General features: G+C 39.6%; 1 protein-coding gene across 1 annotated transcript in view; it reads left to right on the forward strand.

The window, feature by feature from the left end:
* Nucleotides 1-14943, forward strand: part of LOC124067085 (transmembrane protein FAM155A) — a 77353-nt gene extending 62410 nt beyond the window's left edge. Inside the window, exons 2-3 of the mRNA XM_046404154.1 lie at nucleotides 7229-7400; nucleotides 9609-14943. Coding sequence (XP_046260110.1) covers nucleotides 7229-7400; nucleotides 9609-9910 — 474 coding nt within the window. The 3' untranslated portion in view covers nucleotides 9911-14943. The remainder of the gene's footprint in view (nucleotides 1-7228; nucleotides 7401-9608) is intronic.
* The last annotated feature ends 4830 nt before the right edge of the window (nucleotides 14944-19773 follow it).

The following is a 19773-nucleotide window of genomic DNA, read 5'->3' on the forward strand; positions in this document are numbered from 1 at the left end:
CTATGTATCTATCTATCTATCTAGCTCATTATTTTAATTTTACACATGTAGCCATGCACTTTAAGTTATTATGCTTTTTGGCTTTGTACCAGACTTTTTACTTTTTAATCGTTGATTACTTTGCTTTTATTGGTATTTATTTTATTGCACGTCTTTTTATTTTAAATCTGTGGATACTGCTGCAAGTTGTGAATTTCCCTTGGGGATGAATAAAGTATCTATCTATCTACCTATCTATCTATCTATTGATTATAATAATGTTTAGAAATGCCAGTAATAAATTCATTTGTGGATGAATGTGTGGATACAAAACCCAAAAGCCCAAATTGCAGATATGCTAGTAACGAAGTGAATTTCAGTAATGAATGAGGCCCAAATTAATGAATGTAGACCATTTCCAAGTGTCCTTCATCACAATGCTTATTGGCTCCTGAATCCAAACTCCACACAAGACAGAGAGGCTGAATTGACTTATTAACCACCGAGTCCTGCTGTCTTTTATTCTGATATAAGGCTGGTAGAACAGCATCACCCGGACAGAATTGCACTGAAAGATTCTTTGTTCAATAACATGTTCAATGCATTTTTCTCGTACAGTTTATGTTTATAAATGTGTGTGTTTGTGTTTTTGCTTGTTTGAGATGATGAGCAGCCCATATTAAAGACACAAGGTGGTGTTTAGCTGTTAGCAATTGCACGTGTGTGTCTGTGTGTGTTTGCTGCATGTTTGAATGTTTTTGTTGTAGATCCACTGTCACAAACAGCAGGTGGGTCATTACGGAGAAACCGGGCCCGTACGTGTCCACACAGCTATTCAAATGCAACATGAATGTAATTGAATAGGTGCCTCTCAGGGAGCTGCATGAGTGCTTACCGCGTCAGTTCCCTTTCAATCAGTGTATTGTGTCGTTTCTTCAGTCAGCCGGCAGCTTCGCACGTCCTTTAGTCTTACTATTACATTCTCATTGGCTCCTCTATCCATCTTGGCGAGACCTGCCTGTTTATTTCATGTCTGTCTTGTTGTTTAGATCATTAGCTACGTTACATTTTCTCTATATAACTGCTGTTGACACTGTTTGTATGCCTGCCAGGTGCTGGCGCCCCAGGCTAGTCGGCATACACGCATGCATTTTTTAACTGTACACACAAGGAAATGCACATAAGTACATCAAAGCCAATTTCATGTAGTCTGCTTAAATTTGCTGGGTAGTCCTGCAGTGATATCGAACTGATTATACATTCACTTCCTCTGCAGGCACCAGTGATTTGCTTTGTGTTTGAGTTCACGCTTGATTACATTCATTGACTTACCTACTTGTTTAGGCATGCATACTTGTTTGTTTGTGTATGTGGATGTTGATGTCAGATTATGGTTGGTGTAGCCTTTCCTATTTCACCGTTGAGCTCCATCATGCAGTGGAACTCCCACAGGACAATATTGCTTCTGTTGCTGCAGGAATTAAAATGATAGTTTACATGCTGGCTCCCACTAAGACCACCCTCTATTTGACCCCTTATATTGTGGACTACCTTAGTTTCACTGCTTGAATGGATTGTTCCTTAGAAAATAACATTCAGTAGACAGTAAATTTAATAAATCTTGAAATGCATCTCTTAGAATACATATTAAAAAAACCTCAAATTTCCAGAAAAAATGAACACATAACTCCAAAAGCAATCTCTAGTTTAACCATCTCTAGTTCTTTAAATGAGAATGCATTTATGTTCTTTTGTTAACATTTTTCTTCATTGTGCTTGTTGACTGCAATTTACTATTTGCAACAGGAAATTTTTGTGTGTGGAGACAAAATCTAGATGATATTTAAACCCGTGTAAAAATCAGAAAACCAAAAAGAAAATGTGTGTATTTTTTCCAGTGAAAATCAGCAAAAAAGGCAAGATGATGAGACTTAACTTGAGTTCACTCAGTTTTCATCATTTATTTCTGTTGTTGTGCTCCCATGACACAACTCAAAATTATGCTAATACCAGCCTATTGCGCTGTACACTTGTCCGGGTTAATTATTTAAGCTGAAGATCATTTAAATAAACGGAGCAGAAAAGAGGATAAAAGAAAAGAGGATGGGGCTAATGCAGTGAAGCAGTGAATGGCTGTGTTAGTTGTAACTGTCAAGGCAGCTCATGAGACTCAGCGGGTGTTCACGTGTGTCTGTGGCTCTCTGTAGCCCGGCTGTACTGTATGTTGAAGAGGAGTGGGTTGCAAGTTGGCGTCTTGTTACCATCTCGCTGTAGCCTCTATCAGCAGTTTAGCCACAAAAGCAAGTCCAGATAAAACATTAATGACGAGGCATTGACAAGGCAGGGCCATTCGGGGCCACATAAAACCAACAGCACAGGGCAGGGTAAGGCCCTCCATCAATTACAACCTTATTAGTTTAATCATTATGAAATAATCCAATCGAGGAGACAGCCGAGTCTCAACTCTGCAGATCACTAGCAGGCAAGCAAACCAGTGGAGAGCAGGGAGGGAATGAGGTGTAGCTAAATATTGTGACATTATGTTTTGCAACTTGAGAATGATACGTATTGTACAATTTAAGATTGGTGTTGGCTAAATTTTTTGAAGCTGGCCTATTTCAAACGCAAACTTTTATCTTGTTTTGATCACTGGACTGTTTTCCGAATGGCTTTTGCATGCAATTGCAAGTGATTACTCAGAGCAGACATACAATTCTTTTAGATGGACCTGGAGCTCCAGTTTCTCTCCATCTTCTTTCTTTTACCTTTCAATATGTCTCTTGATACAGTCCGTGGTCTCTATACCCTCATGGAGTCATATGACTCAGATGAACACAGATTTTCACTCAATTTATTTTTATCATTTTCAACTTCTGCAGATGTGTTTTCACCCAAATTCACATCACAGAGAGCACATATCTGCTGTCTTCTTTCCACTGACCTTGACTGTGTTTTATGCAGTCTCTGAATATCCTGACAGATTGAAAATGAACTGAAGCATTTCTTGTGGAAATTATGGTTTGTTCTTGGAGAAATGTCCAACCAAGATTTGTTCTCCGTGAAGACACTCCATCCATTCTTTTACATCCATTACATTTATATACATTAATGTTATGTGAACGTTCATTTTCCACCACATACAGACGCATGGTAAGCACTTTGGGGATTTGGTGTCCTGCTCTTCCCCCTGAACTGTCTGTGTGCCCTTTGCATTTTCCAATAAAACCTGACATGAAAAATAAGAGTAGAAAAACCAGGAAATTTTCTTCTGTCAAAGTTCATTTTCAGTCAAACATTTTAACAGTTAATGCCATCAGGTGGCCTTTATATGAAACCATCTTATATTTGGGATGTTCATTGTTAGTGTTCCTTGGTTTAAGAGTAAATTTGATCACATTTCACTAAGCCAAATGTGTGCTTTCTTATCTGCTACCATTATATTGTGATGCTGTTGGCTTTTGATGCAATTTTTGTTACATTTTAATATATAGAGAGCATTAACTCCATCATTACAGCAACATAATTCAGTTATACTCGTTGCAGCATTGCTCCAAGTGTCTCTTTTGTCAGAGAGTTTCTGTTCTCAGTCACAACTTTATTCCAGATGCACTTTGTCAATTTTTGATCTGTCTTTATTAATCTCAACAGCTCCTGCATAGGTGTTTCACATTTAAAGTCTCTCAGCAACTCAAATGGCATAATCCCTCCCTTTCCTGATAGGAAAATGTTTGCTATTAGTGAGAAAAAAACAGTAATTCTTCTTTCTTAAAAAGAGAAGCTCAGGTATGTGTAGAAGAGCTTAAGTTGGGGCAACTGGACTTCAGTTTGCAGATATGGTCAGTTAATCAGAACTGAAGAAGCCTGTGGGATGAGAGGTGAAATGTCTTTGCTTTTAAACTGAAGTGCTGTTGCTCCAACTTAAGCTCTTCTACACAAGATGACCTGGATGGCTGAGAACAGACACAGACATAGAAGCTCAGATAGTATCTAAGGCTACTGTTTCAGATTCAGCCATTATTTTAATACAGATTTTGTAGGTTTTTCATGTGTGCTCTGATCTGAGAAATTACAGTAAAAGCATCACTAGCAAATCAAATCATCTGAAACTGTCTCGCAGTTGCACCCTCAGTGGGGGAGATGACACAGTGACAGGAATTAAGACAGCAAAGGCAAATGGGAGATGTAAAAGGAAGTGAAAGGTGACAGGAAAAGGAAAATGAACATTCGAAAGCCAGCTGGCTGACCTCTAACTCGCTGAGTTGGTGATTGAGAAGACAGTACTCAAGACACACTGGAAGACAGTATTTTACTCTCCTCAAGGCAGTTGAGAGAACACAGCCGATTGAAGAAACTTATATAAAGGAGAGTAAAGAGTCCATCCTACCACTATCTCTGTCATGACACTCCTTTCCCTATCTCTTCCACTCGCTGTCTCCTTCCCCCTCTCTGAGATTTGACAGCAGGATGATAAACTACCAGTCGTGGGTCTGCAGTAGACTGATGACTGGGGGAGTGGAGAGCTCGTATGCAGCAGCCCACAGCAGCAGTAGCAGCAGCAGTGGGCTTCACTAACTGGATGAGAGTGCAAAAGGACATGACTGTGTGGCAAAGCGCCATAAAGAGCCATAGTTTCGTGCCATATCTGTTGCACTTCACACAGATGTTCTGGCAGGCTCACAAGGCAAACACATCCTTCTTTGTTTTAGATGCCTTGTCAAGGTGTCACTTGGATCTAACGTGTGTTTTTCATCCTCATTAAACACTGATTTGAATTCTGCTGTATGAACGGGAAAATGGTTTTATGTGTGTCTTGAGTCGTGAGGTGCTGCTTCAGGCGATGTTAAAAGATAATCTATTCAACTGTGATGTTATTGATTTTTTTTTTTTTTTTTTAATGCAATGGTGCAAATGACCAGAGAAGCCTTGTCTTTAACATTGTTTTCTGAGATTCTGCTGAGTGGGAAAAATGTCTGGTAAAATACCGAACACTTGACTCTACTTGACACTCAGTGCCAATGACATTGTTAGTGTAATGTGATACGTTGCTGAATTTCACTCAGTTTGTCTTTATCTCCCCCGTGCTGACAGCTACAGGATGAGCAGTTGTCCAAACACTGGGAACAGGAGGACATGAAACGGAAAATGTGTTGTGCAAGCAAAATGCAAAAGACAACCATGTACTCAATCACTCACTCACGCAAATATGTTGTCACTTACAAACAAAGATGTGCTGTATAATCATTTAGAAATATTAATCTAATGTGTACAACATCTAACATATGTGTGCATGTGTTTAGCAACCAACCTTAGCTTTGACTGGAAATCTAATTATTAACACACAGCTTTATGGTACAGCATCTGTGACTGTGTCCAGGATGTCTGCATGTCCACAATTTCAGTCATGAAGATAGTACATTCCTCTCAGTCTACAGTGTGCCTGACGGTTCCTCCTCTGTTATTTTAAGTCAGCATTCATATAATGATATAATAATACATGTAAGATGCTGCAAACGAACATCAGGGTGGCCATCTAAAACAAAAGGTTATTGGAGCACCAGTCATAGTTGTCACAATAAAGACGATTGTTAAGCAGTCATATTCCCCCACTCAGATTCTGAATAATTTGCAAACAACGACTGACAGTTTCTAAGAATAGTTTGCTAATGCATAACATTAATTTTGTCCTCGTTTGAATCATGTTTTGCATTCTCTTTTGCCTGTTTATATGCAGACTAACTGTACCAATGTCACATTACACAACAGTCAAGGAAAATGGACAGTTATCTTTGGAGGGCAAAAAGGCACAGTGTGCAGAAGGGCTTTAACTATGCCTTAATGTTTTAATAATAAACCCAGAAATGATGATGGATTTGATGATTCAATATATTGCCATCAGCTCAAATACAGCCTTCAGTGTCTGTTATTCACCCTATAACACTGCAGGAGTTTATTTTGTAAACTCAGTGCTTTTTCTTGCTCTCTTTACTGTTTTACATTACTTACGTCATGGCTGGATTGCAACCATCTACTATTAATTCAGTTCAGAAAGCAAGTTTTTGTACCTATATTGTACATACGTGCTTACATTTTTCATTTCATTGCTTATGTCAATAATCATTACATTTTAGTGAGCTTGTGTATTTCTTCTGTGATGTGCTCAGGGATTTTATGTGTGTGTGTGTGTTTTTTAATATGTATCAACATATAGTTTGTCTTACTCTCTTTCATACACACATGCACAAACACAATGGCACCATGCAAGTATCTATGGAGGAGTGATATGATCTATGGCTTGGCGTGATGATTAGCTCACAGCAGGTGCTAGCTTGCCTCACAGTCCATGGGGTGTTTCACAGGAAATATCGGCTAATTGCTGCAGGTGATAATACCACACAATGAGGCGACCACCTCAATGCATGAGAAAAGGAAAAATAAGGCGCTAATTAAATCATTTGTCCCCACTTGTGCACTTGTAGAGTTGAGAAAATGGGTGAGAAAAAAATGACCAAATTACCACACACAGACATCAACATTAAGTAATATAGGCCCAATTTTTCCAAACACAAAACCCCAGTATGTATTTTTATAGCACTCTAGTTGAACTCATTTAGAATTACACTGTAGGCCTGTTTTTCATTACTCATGTGAACAAATCCTACATTTCAGAAAACATTAGTACTGTACTTAGATTTTGTTGTTGTCCAATACCACTCCCTATATTCCTTTGAGAATGACAACAGGTTCTAATCCTTGTAATGAGCGTTGGGAGATGAGTGTACTAATATGTTTGCATTAGGATGATGGTATGGATTGTGACTTGTGCTTGCTTGCAAAACAAGTTGCAGGTCCTGTGGTGCGTCACATTTTACTCAGGCTGTACCATTTGAGGACAACTGCAAACAAAACAGGTGTTATCCGTGCTGAAAATGGTAAAATGCAGCCACAGGACACAGTGATCGCCAGTTGTTTCTGAAGAAAAGGTTTGATATTACTGCATATTGTCTGACCAAGTACTGACTTCCCAGCAACAACCAGATTCATTAAACAGTGGATATTAGGATCACCAGGATATCTGCTCAGCCCTGGGAATCAATAGCTGTAGAGGTCGTGGAAGGTGCACATACATATGAGAGTGTGTGTGAGTGTGTATGTGTGTATGCGTAATAACTGATGAATCCCTCCCTAAACTCATCAATATCCTCTCTCCCCACCCCTCTCCCCTGCCCTCACCTCTCTGTCTCCCACCTAGATGGCTTATAAGCCCTGGCTGTGTTCTCAGTACTTCCAGACCACCCAGATGCACTGCAGTAAGCGAATCCCCTGTGGTCAGTACTGCCTGGAGGTGCAGCAGCGGTGCCCCTTCATCCTGCCCGACAATGATGATCTCATTCATGGAGGCAGCCCCAGTTTTATATGCACAGGTACAAAAAAAAATCATCTTACTGTTAATACATTCTGGTTTGTTTTCTTATGTTAAAGGTAAGCATCAGTGCACTACTGGTAACTGCCCAGTGTAACTTCAGCTTTGGTTGAGTGGTTGGACCATAGTGCTTTGTTGACTATTTGAGGGATAGAAAAGCACCAGTCCCCCAAATCCTGGGAAACAAACCTCAAGTAATGCAGATCATGCTCTTGGCCTGAGTAACTTATTGTACAATGAGTGAACACACAGTGAGCACACAGCGAGCATAGTTTCTTGTTCAATTATACTTCGATAGGACACACAGTGAACACTTGTGACCTGGCAGGAAACAGCGTGATAAACCATAACAGGAAACTGTTGTCAGTTATTGGCAGCATCAAGAGACAGCTGCAAAGTAGAGCACGGTAATGATAAGGCTGTACACTCTGGCTGTAGTCAACAGCTTATAATACACTGTGGGTCAGTGTTAGTGAACGCAATGCTCACGTCTAGCCGGGATGCACACACATCTGAATCCTAAATAAATATTTAAATTTGCTGGGACCAGATTTTTGTCTCCATATCCAAAGAAGGTAAGTCCCCCATGGTATTAATGTGTGAGCATATTTTTGTCTCAGGACCATAATTAATACTAGCTCTTACATCACATGTTGGTGCTGCCCTCTGGTGGTCACGTTGAATATCACATTACACTCATGTACAGGAAGTCAAAATGAAATTCAAACTAGTTTTTGCCAAATGTTAGTCAAACAGGACTAAGTGGTACGTTTGTTAAGGATTATTTTCAGCTGTGAATTAATAAACATTTTTGTTGCACTAATGAATATGCACAGCAACAGGATGTTATATGTAGGTGTCACCCAGTGCAACAGTGTGGCTCACTGATGTGTTTACAATAGTTCTTGGATAATTATTGAGTTTATATAGATATATAAGTATAAACCTTATCGGGCTTTGATTATGCAGATGTTACTAGCATTATTTTTTATTATTATTATTTTGCTTGTTTTGGCTCTGCTGATGATAAGAAAAATATATGATATCACCAAAGTTTTTTTAAAACACTTTTCATTGTCTTACCACATGGGATATCAGTTATAAATGTACAGCATGCTCTTTGGACACAAGCTAATGTACTGAAGAAGAACAATCAAGTATTTGGGTGAATAAGTAAGTAAGCAGCAGCAGGCATTGCAGGCATTCACTTTGCTTCTTTCTATTAATAGACATGCATGCACTTTGTCAATGACTCTGCAAACATGGTTGCTTTAAAGGCAGATTTGTCAGAAACTTGCTGTAATTACATGGTTCTTCTTGTCACAGTTAAGCTGTTGACAGTCAAACTGTGCTTAGTGGGCCCACACTTCTTCAAATATCACTCCTCATATTAGCATGCACACAGGCCGTGACAAAGCCCCTGTTGCTTATAACATCAGTGGAAACAGAGTCAGATTTTAGACTTTGTGTTCATGCAGTATACTTTGATACATAATGCTTTTATATTAAATGTATCTTTTGCATGTACTTTGTGCTTCCATATTTCTTGAAAAAGCACAAATACTGTATATTTTTGACATTTTTTTGGTACAGTCTACACACATCAGAGGCACTTCTGTAGTGTATGTAGGCAGGGCTGCAAAGGCGGCTGATTTCAGTCATTCAGTTAAATTGCTGAGCAGAACAAGAAAGACTTTAAAGATGCAGCATGTACACTTTCTTTACAGCCTTGTTGTGAGATGGCTCAGTGCACCGCACCTTTTAACGAACCATGTTCTTGGAGATAGTGGCAATACCCATTGTCAGCCTTTTTCTGATTTCTAAAGAATTTTACAGGTTTTTAGAGTCCCCTAACAACTTCTTTTATGTTGTTAACTCAGTTTGCGCATCTTCTTTGCACATTCTTTTCATATTTTTTCCTCATTTGCTTATGATTTCTTATACAACAGGGCACTGAGCACTCTTTGCTTTCCAACCATAAAATTTGTTTTCCTTGAAGCCTGATGTTGTTCTTGTCATCTGTAACATTGTAAAGAACTGCTTTTAGGGGGGGAAAGCTGGACAAGCAACAACTCTTCTTGTGACAAGAAGAAATTATGGGATTTCTAAAAAAAAGAAATGGCACGTACAGCATCTTTAAGATGACATTTAAGCTAACTGTTTGTATCTCTACCACCACCACTCTCCTCCCCCCCAACAACCCACTCAGGGCTGCTGGAGAACTATCCATCAGGTGTGGACCCGGATGCAGAGTGCTGTGACGTGCGGTGGGACTTGAAAGTGGACAACCGTTCCCGGGGGACCCTGAAAAGAACTCATCCGCCATGCCAGCACCGTACCTCCCTCAGCTCCTCGGCAGCCTGCAGACTGTGTAACAGCCGGCTCAAACTCTGCCTGCTGGTCCTCGTCCTCCTACACACTGTTGCCAGCCTCACTGCATCCCACAATGCAACAGGACTGGGCCTCCCCGCCATCACGCCTCTGGAGGAGAGCCCTGCCAATGAGGAGTGATGGAGCTGCCAGGAGGAGGTGAGGTTGTTGGGGTGGGGGATTCCCTCGCCATGGCAACCGATGTGGAAAAATACAGCCACAGTTGTGCGAACAGCTGCAGCTGTGTGCCTGTGGACATTCTGCAACGCCTTCTGGCCAACAGAAATGTGGGACGCTTTGAGACGAAAGACACACAAATCAATCAAAACAAATAAATAAGTAAACGAACATACTGCGGGACTCAACCAGTCCCTTAGACAGAAAGGGGACAATGCCACAGCCTTTGTTGAGTGGGAAGGTCGGCTTCCTCATGGCTGAGTTTCTCTCACTACGCTTTTTTACACTGTGTTCCAATTATTGGTTTCTGTTGCACTGGCTGACTATGGAATAACACAATCATATTCTCTTTCTAATGTTCATCCTTTGTGTTTGTTTCTGGGTCTCTCATAAGGGAAGAAATGTGTTCTCTAAAAAAGACAGATAATGTGTAAAAAAAAAAAAAATTAGCTGCAAGTTTGTGAGGGTGTGATGGTTTGTGTCTCTAGATTTACTGTGTGTGTGCGAGCATGCATGGACCTGTGTGTGTGCTTGTGTGCATGTCTTTACACGTATATCTGTGTGTGTGTGTGTGTGTGTGTGTGTGTGTGTGTGTGTGTGTGTAAGAGAGAGAGAGAGAGAGAGAGGGAGAGAGAGAGAGAGGGAGAGAGGATGAGTGTGTGTTGCTGACACATACCCTAAAAGTCTAACAGGCTGGTGCATCGATGATGTTTTTATGGAGCCCCATTACCACAGACACACACACACACATACACACACACACACACTTATGTCACTTTGCATCTCTGCCATGCTGGTTTGTTGGCCAAAATCCCCTTAAAACTTAACTGGGTTTTGAATTTGGTTCTGATGTCCATAATGAGCACTGTGTTTAACACAAGTTTATGGTTTTTCTTCTGTTTGTTTTGTGAGATAATATTCACCTATGTAGAAAATTAGCACATGGCTAAAGTGCGAAAAACGTCTGCAGCAAAATCTGAATCAAAATCATTTTATATAATCACAAACTAACGATGAATCTTAAAAAGTTTAAAATTTTGAAGAAAAATGTCATCTCTGATTCTCTGTCAGTTTTGCATATTATGTATTGAATGATCACAGTTTAAAGCTGCTAAACAGAAGCATTAGGATTCGTACTCCTCATGTTGTACTCTGCTGTGTTTTGAACCCCAGGCAGAAGCACACAATTGGGAAGCTGCAGAAAGCTCTTTGTAAACATACGGACATGAGCAGAATTGGAAGGCTCAGGGATTCTTTACCTTGGTGTTGGTACATTTTTGGTTCATTGCCCTTTACACCCTGGAATATCTGTCTATTATTAAAAGCAACATGAACATTTTGCAATAGATTTTCTGTAGCTCAGTTTCTAAAAGAGTTAGCCACTTTGTAAATTAGTTCACAGGAAGCCAAAACAAAGCACAGAGAATGCTTTTATCTCACAGAACAAAACATCAAACTGTGTTAAGCTTGTCTTAACCAAAGATCTAATTTCCAACATTTTACCAAAACCCCATTAAGATTCTGGTCACTTTTCAGCAATATTGCTCAGCAAAGTTAACTGACTTCAGGATTTTAGCACTGGTTTCAGTATTCACTGTTGCACCACACAAAGAAGCATTTGCTATTTTGGATTTTAAAGCTACTATCCAGTCCAAACAATGGTTGCTGAAGGATGTCTTCTCAGCCTCAACAACTGCGGTCCTTTTAATTCTCCCTACAGATCACATTTGATTCATAATCAAGTGTGAGCAGCAGTTCAAATACAACTAATTTAATTCTATCACCACTTTTTGAAAACAAAAACTCAAAGTACTGCAGTATTTGCCCTTCAACTGACATCTGTGTGTGGTGTCTTTCAACTTCAGGCCTTTTTATTCACAGGAAACATGATCACTGGATGTTACTCTTGAGGACTTTTTACAATGAGCGGGGAGCTGTAGCTCCCGTACAGTTAATATGAAAGGAAAGGTAGCATCCCACCTGAAACAGTGTGTAGAGAAGTTCCTTTACCACCAATGGGTATATTACACTGACCACCCAATACGTAAGGACTAACATTTTGCACATTTCCAACACAGACACAATTTATTCTGAGTGGGCAGTTTGTGTCTGAACGAAATGTGTCTAAAATCTTTTCAATGAACTGCGTGTGGAGGCCTCTCTTGTTGATTTCTGTCCTCAGCCCCAATCCACACCCCATCTGATCTCAAATCAGCTCCTGTAGCATGCTCACTGTCTTGTACTTTTCTCTTCAAAACATCAAACCAACTGTCTCATTAATTAAAGGGCTTATTATGATACACAGTACCAACATTATCATCAGCACAGTCAGACACGCATAACAACATGCACATCCAAAATATTAGCAGACAAAAGGATTAAAAAAAGAAAAATTGTGGCTCCTTTCCTGTTTCTTTTTAAAATCATATGCCCGCAGTACAGAGGCATTCTCATTGGCTGTTACTGGAGAGCAGGAACAGAAACAAATTCAGAGAGAGGAGCATGTCATTGTTTGTGTAAGCACTAATGGCATAACATGATAATCGTCTAAAGTCAGCTGACACTTGCGTTTATTTTACAAATGTTGACCAGCGTGTGAACAGAAAGGAATGGTGTGACCTTAAGGGCTGACTTCTTCTTTTAGTTTTTATATTTTTTATTTATTTATTTTTTTGTCTCTTGAATGAACAAGGCTGTGAGATCAGGTATTCAAAGACAGAAAGATGTTGCTGGGTGCATTTTTTCCACTCTCAAGTATGTTGATTACTCAAATGAGATGTCCAATCCAATATCTGATGTCAAGAATTTTATTACACAGCTTATATGAGGATTTAGAATTCATCATTATTCACACCTTGTCTATATACAGCTGATATGTTGGCTTCTTTTGGCACTTATACTGTTTTGACCCTGCCGGACTCAAGACCATTCCTGCTTGCATGAAATACATAACTGCTCATTGTCATTCAGCACAGCACACCCATGCCCATCTTGGATGACTGCATTCAGTGATAGAAAAATGCTGCTATTCCATTGAGCACCAATAGATGGAGATATTTTTATTCTTTTATATTGCTACTGCTGCTGAAGACCTACCACGTCAGGACTGTCACATACGCAGGAAACAGGAGGGCTGAGCTCTGGAAGAAAAAGAGATGGGCCTGTGGGTAAATGTGTGCTGTTGTGTGTGTGTGTGTGTGTGTGTGTGAGAGAGAGAGAGAGAGAGAGAGAGAGAGTGCGTATGCAGGGATGTGTGTTAGTGTCTGACACTAATTGCTGTGTGTTCTCTTGAGAGCTCATTAGCATTGCCCCGACCTTGGGGCCTGCAGGACAGGTGTGGCAAACCACCACTGTCTTTAGCCCCACAGGGACCTTCTACATTAGTGGTCACATTATTCACTTCAGCCCTAAAGCTGCATGGACTGTAGTATGAAACCATTGTACTGTACAGTGTGTAAAAACTGTGTCAGTGCCCCGAGACTCAAAACAGACTAGCGTAGGCATGGATCTATGTTTTTTCTGTCCAACAGCCTGAAATGAGATAGAAGATATAGGAGGCAGTGCACAGAAGTGGATGAATAACCTGAAACTGGTGCCAAATCAAACCTTTTAATGAATAAATTAACCCAATTCAAATCTGGTATGGGAGGCTGCTCATGCCAAACATTAAGGGGCAACAGGATGAAAACAGGGTCCGTCGGCATCATGGAAGTGTGCCATGTTAGCAATATATGGACTGCACCTCATAAGCCTCACACAGCCCTCAGCATGAACACATGTAAGGGATCTCTTGAAGACATACATGAGATTTCATTCTGTCCATCATGTCAGCAGTTGTTGTGCTTTGTGACACAGACGGACTGCTCGACATGCATCCATACAATAACCTGCGCTCACAAGTCATGCAGAGGCCATATCTGCTTTCCATGCAGAAATGCATCCACACTGTGGTTGCATGGGTGTGAATGCCGTGCGTATGTGTTGTCCTTCATGCCTCTTCCGACATGCTTGCACCAAGGATGGACATATTTGTGTGCAAGGTTTCTCCCAAATACTAGAATTAGATTTGTTTGATGTAAATCTCTGATTTGACTTTTTTGGTAATGCAGGCATGCACGCAAAACTTACTCTGCTGTAATAATTTTATTTATCATTATTTTTTTACATTTCTTACTGCACTATACTGACAAGAAATTATGTAGGGTCCTATAGATACAGTCTAGATCCCTGACAATGGTCTGTAGCAGTCGTAGGGTATGGTCTGTCACATTCCATAACATACCAACCTACAAAAACTAATTTTGTGTTTTACCCCTGCACATATAGACTATGTATGCCTCTTGCCCCTAAACCCTGTGCACCCACCACCAAATGATATGTACACAGATATTGCCCTCTATCACTCCCTGTCAGCCTCTCTCTGTTTTCACAATAGTTCCGTTCTCTATCCTGTGGATCTATGCAGAAGCCCATTCCTTTTTTGGTTGTAAATACGTTCCCTAGTATGCTGAACAATGTACGTCTTTGCGTCCAGGTTTCCTTGTGTATTTTGAGTTGATGTCATGCTGTTACCTCCTTCCTCTTCTTCTAATTCTTTTTTTTTTTATTTCAAGCGTCTGAAATCATTGATGTTAAAAGAGAATGTGGTGCGATTTAACCAATAGACTTGTCCTCAGCTTCACAACCTTATTGTAAAAGGTTGTGGTTCTGTGTGTGTGAAAGCGAAAGATTTATGATTATAGAAATGAAAAAGGTTCAAAGTCATATAGAGGTATCATTACGATTATGATTATTATGATTACTATTATATTACCAGTATATTGTAATATTATAGAGGCTTTAGTTCAAGTAACTTCTTTAATTTTTTTACAAACAACTTTGATGAAATGATTTATAAAACAGTCTCACAAGTCATGATCTTTTCGAAAAGTATGAAAACTACTGCTACAATGATTAAAATTGTGTTCTGATGAAAATAAATACAGACATATAATCTGTTCCTCTGTTGTGTTTTTGTGTGCTGCAACATTTAAGATGAAAAAAGTGTTGAAAACAATAACATGTCAACAGCTGCTAGAGACCTCTAATGATTCATTAGGGATAAGTCATGTTCAGCAATGGTAACAGATGCTGTCACCTGCCTGAGCACTAAACCTCTTCACTGAAGTAAAAGCACTAACATCACACTGTAAATGATGCCATTATGAGTAAAAGGAGCTGAAAAGTTATACATATTGTCTGAAAAATGTTGAAGTATCAAAGTAAAAATAGACAGTGTTGACAAATGGCCCCTTTGAATGTATCTCTAGTATTATATGTACTATTATAGATTAGATTGTTATTACACATGCATTAATGTTTAACTAGCATTTAATACTTGGAGTTGATTGGAGCTTAATTTGAAATATTTTTTAGATTATTAATTATTATTTTACATTATTTGCATTATGAATTAATCTGCTGATTGTTTTCTTGATCACTTCAATTATTTTTTGATTTCTAAAAAATCAGAAAATATTGAGGAATGCCATGACAATTAGTGTTAATTTTGTCCAACAGTCTGTAATTAAGACAAAGGAAAGCAGCAAATCTTCATATCTGAGAATCAAAATGTTGAAAATGACAAAGTACACAAAAGTACTCATTATGCAAAAGAGCACCTGTCATAAAAAGTGTACTATTAGATTACCATTATTGATACATTAATGCATTCTGCAGCTCTTTAATGTTGCAGCAAAGGAAGGTAGAGCTATTTAATCTATTTGCTATATTTTGCATTATTCCTGTGAATCTGCAAAGTAACTAAGTAAAGTTATGCAATCCAGTAAAAAAAATAAAACTTTTTCTGAGTTGTAGTGTAATGGAAATAAAAATTTCCATGAAAATGAAAGACACTAGTAAAATACCAGTATCAAATTATCAAATTATACCTTAAGTATCCATCCTTGTACAAGAAGTAGCTCTCACAAATAATGCAGTTCTACTTACAACCAGGAGGTGACAGTATGAGTACATTAAAACAAATGTGTGCTGGCACAAATCCATAGTACAAAAATAGACTATGATGAAAATGTTGACAGCATAACCACAGGGATCATGAATAGGTGCTTCATGGGCATTTATTGACTCAGTTTTGTGCTGAACTCTGAGTATCTTCACATCAGCAGAGGGATTATTTAAACAATATCCTTCGGGTGTTATTGGTCTGGTAGGTATTTACCTTCATAAATATGCTGAATACTGCACTCTTTAAATATATCCCTTCACTCTGAGCTGAGATGTAAACCAGAGGACTGGACCTTCCAATCATATATTATGAAACTGCTGACCAAGGCCTGCTGAGCCCAGTCAGGTCAGTCACATACAAACAGACTCACCTTTAAATATTTAATGTAACTGCACATACATTTATTCATCTATTTATCAGGCATTGCTGACATTGTGAAGTGAGTCCTGAGTTTGCATAATAATGTCTGAAAAAGTGAAGCCATATCTGTTTCCATTCATACTTTTTGGTGGTCCATCAGCTGTGTCACCCTGCAAGGATTAAATCAGTGTGGGTCGGTGAGACGGGGTGCCTGAGCTTTATTTTTCACAGTATATTGCATAAAAACAGGCTCAAAACTCAGTGCTATTGTGATAATGGATTACAAAACTGAGGAATGATAACAAATTGAATATTCTCGTTCTCCTCCCACTCTGTGCCAGTGGCCCTTCCACTTCGGATTAAAGCCCTCATTTCTATTTCAGCTGGTTGGGAAGGTGGAGGGGGGTTGGGGGGTGGGGTGGGTGATGTGCTCAGCTGACTAATCCTCAGCTAGCTCGCCAATAGTCAGCATCCAATATTCCACCTGTCATTCAGACCAGAGACTCTCTCTCTCTCTCTCTCCCTCCCTCTCTGTGTGTGTGTGTGTGTGTGTGTGTGTGTGTGTGTGTGCTTTTACACATATACACAATTTTTCTGAGGAAAATTGCATAGTACAGAGTTGGCATACAGCACTACTGACAGACTGTAAAGAGTAGAGCCATAAACCCACCAACAGAGGTCAGTACTATACAGCCATTAAAGGAAATATAACAGCGCGTAGAAATGTATATTGCCCTCAGTTAAAAGGAAAAATGTGTCTTACAGACAACATGGTCCTTAGAAGCCAACATTGTTGCACAGACTTCCATCTCATAACTAATAGAAAGCCTACACTCATGTGTTTTTGTTTCAAATCCCAAACAATCCTTAAATCAAAAGGCAGAAACTGGGCTCTGTGTTAAGCAGAACCACTGAACCAAGCTGAGCTGAGCTGCTTTGCTGAACTGAGACATGTTTTTTTTCTTGCCTGCTGCTGATTGGTTATAAACTAATCCTTCACAGAACAGCCATTTGTCAGTTCTGCTGGGAGCCTGGTCAGTGTGAGGAATAACAGAAATTAATTAACATTTTACACAAGCTTCAAATCACTCTTTGGTTTAGTTTAGTTTTAGCATCCGTTACTTACTGCATCTCTCATGGAGATGTTGCTACTTATATATTTCTTGTTTAGGCTACTCCTGTGAGAAGAGTTGAGAAATGTCAGCGTGGTTTAATGTCTCACAAAGTTAAAGCCTCTGAAGTCCTTATGTAACTGTCCCTCATAACAGCTTTTAAGCCAAGTCTCTGGCGCATCCTCCTGGTGTTTTTCCCACTTGTTTTTGCAGTGGACTGTGTGCACTGTGTATGTTCAGATTTTAAATCAAGAGGGACGGGAGGAAGCCAACATTAGGACTACAGGGATATAGGAATTTAAACACACAGCAGTGTCATTCACATCATTGATGACATGGAAAATAAAACCAGTGACACCACTGATTGTGCAAAACCGTTCCTGATGCTAAAGTATCAGTTGTGGTGACTGTTAAGAGCTTAATGGATGTGGCATAGTCAACCAAATGCTTAAGCAGAGTTGATTAGACGAGCAGGGATGGGTGCAGGGTTGCAAATGTTGCTTTTGACAGCACAAGTGTCGTCGTGGCAAGTGTCAGTCACAGCCAGAGAAGCTCAATTACACACTAATTGTTTCTTATCGTTTCTTGGTTACTGATGAGGTGCATCCAATCTGTAGGTCTCCCTGGATTGAAGTCAGGAAGGAGTGGGAAGCCACCACTGACAGCTAAATGTAATGGCATTACTGAAGACACCTACAAGGTCAGTCCAAGGAGCTACCTTCAGAATCCTCACTTTAAGTTCAGTTCTCTCCATTGTATCTATGAATATGGATTACAGATTAATGTGAGATGGCAGCAGGACAGGACATACTTCCATGTCTTGCATTTCATTTGCATAATGCATCAGCAACATCGCTTAATATTGTGCAATGCGACCCTTTATCGTCAGTGGAGATGCTGTGAAGCCTTCAAAACATGGAAATCACAGGTCTTGAGGTTGGGTCTCTGGACAAAGAATGAAAGAGTTGGGACGTATTAACGTCAAGGAAATAAAAATGCCTTCAAAATATTCAAATCCAGAGAGGATTATATATGGTTGTCAGGCACTCCAGCATACATCCTTCCGTTGAACGTACTCTGCATGCGATACGTCAGACTTCGTATCCACACTCAATGTCAACAAGTCATTCACATCAACACACACATCTTAGGGAGCCATCTCACTGGCAGATTAGTTAGTTAAAACATAGTTTAGTTTTATTTCATTGTAAAAAACAGAAAAGAAATATGGAGACAGCAAAGGTCTCTACAGTGAAGATTTAAAGATGCAGTTAAACAGATGGGTTTTTTGCAAATGGATCTGCAGCCTTAGCACAATGTTTATACTTTAATAATTAATTATATAATGGAGGTTGGAGGTCATTCTCTCTCTCTCTGTCCATTTCTGTCTTTCTGTCTGAATTTTCTCTCTTCCAACTCAATCAACTGACTGAGGACATTCACTCTTTCAGTTTTGCCATGACCTTTGTGAGCCAATCATCTCTTTGCTGTCAAACTTTAAACCTTTTCTTTTCTCTGCTCCTGTAAGCTGACCTCCCCAAACCCTCCCCATCCCCTCCACTCCCTGTTTTCATCACTTCCAGTGCTCCTTCCACTAAGCTCATCAGAAAACCTGCTCTACATGAAATCCATCCAAATCTTCAGCCATTTCTCATCACCACTTTTTTCCAAAGACTCCCCTCATATTTCTTCAGTTTGCCTATTGCACACTATGTCAGATAAATTAAATGAAACATCTTTAAGCTCTTTAAAAATTAAGCCTCTCCTGATTAAAATGATAACTGCTTGTGGGAATATATAACACCAGCTTCATGAATGTGAGCTGCTCATTAAAACTGTCGACCTGGATGGAGCAGGCATCCCATTTAGCCGTCCCCCTGGTGCCATATAATGCTGTTTCAACAGGGCTGCATTTATCACAGGCTTACTTTGACATCAAAGAGGATGCTTGCGTGGTTGACGCTGATGTGTGTTTTCATATCTGTGCGTGCTTGTGTGTGTTGTGCTCATACTCACTGGTTTGATGGCAGGACTACCAGCTTGAAGCCTTTTAAGCAGCTTGCCCAGCCATTGAGCGTTTGCTTGGATGTGGACTGAGAGCCTCCTTTTCAGGTTTCTTCTTCTCAGCACAGTTGTTCATACCAGAATTTGACAATGTTGAAACCAGCCTACACAGCCAAATCAAAACAATTTGAACTGCATCAAACAGGAATAAAGAGTCCAAAGAAAGACACTCTAAAGTGCATGTGTGTTGGGTTGCACAAACAGGGTTTTTAGCACATGTTCTGGGTGACTAACTTTAATTGGTATAAGTAGCAAAATTTACACTTCTTGTAATGCAACCATAT

Source organism: Scatophagus argus, chromosome 11 (genome assembly GCF_020382885.2).
Source record: "Scatophagus argus isolate fScaArg1 chromosome 11, fScaArg1.pri, whole genome shotgun sequence".
Taxonomy (NCBI): domain Eukaryota; kingdom Metazoa; phylum Chordata; class Actinopteri; family Scatophagidae; genus Scatophagus; species Scatophagus argus.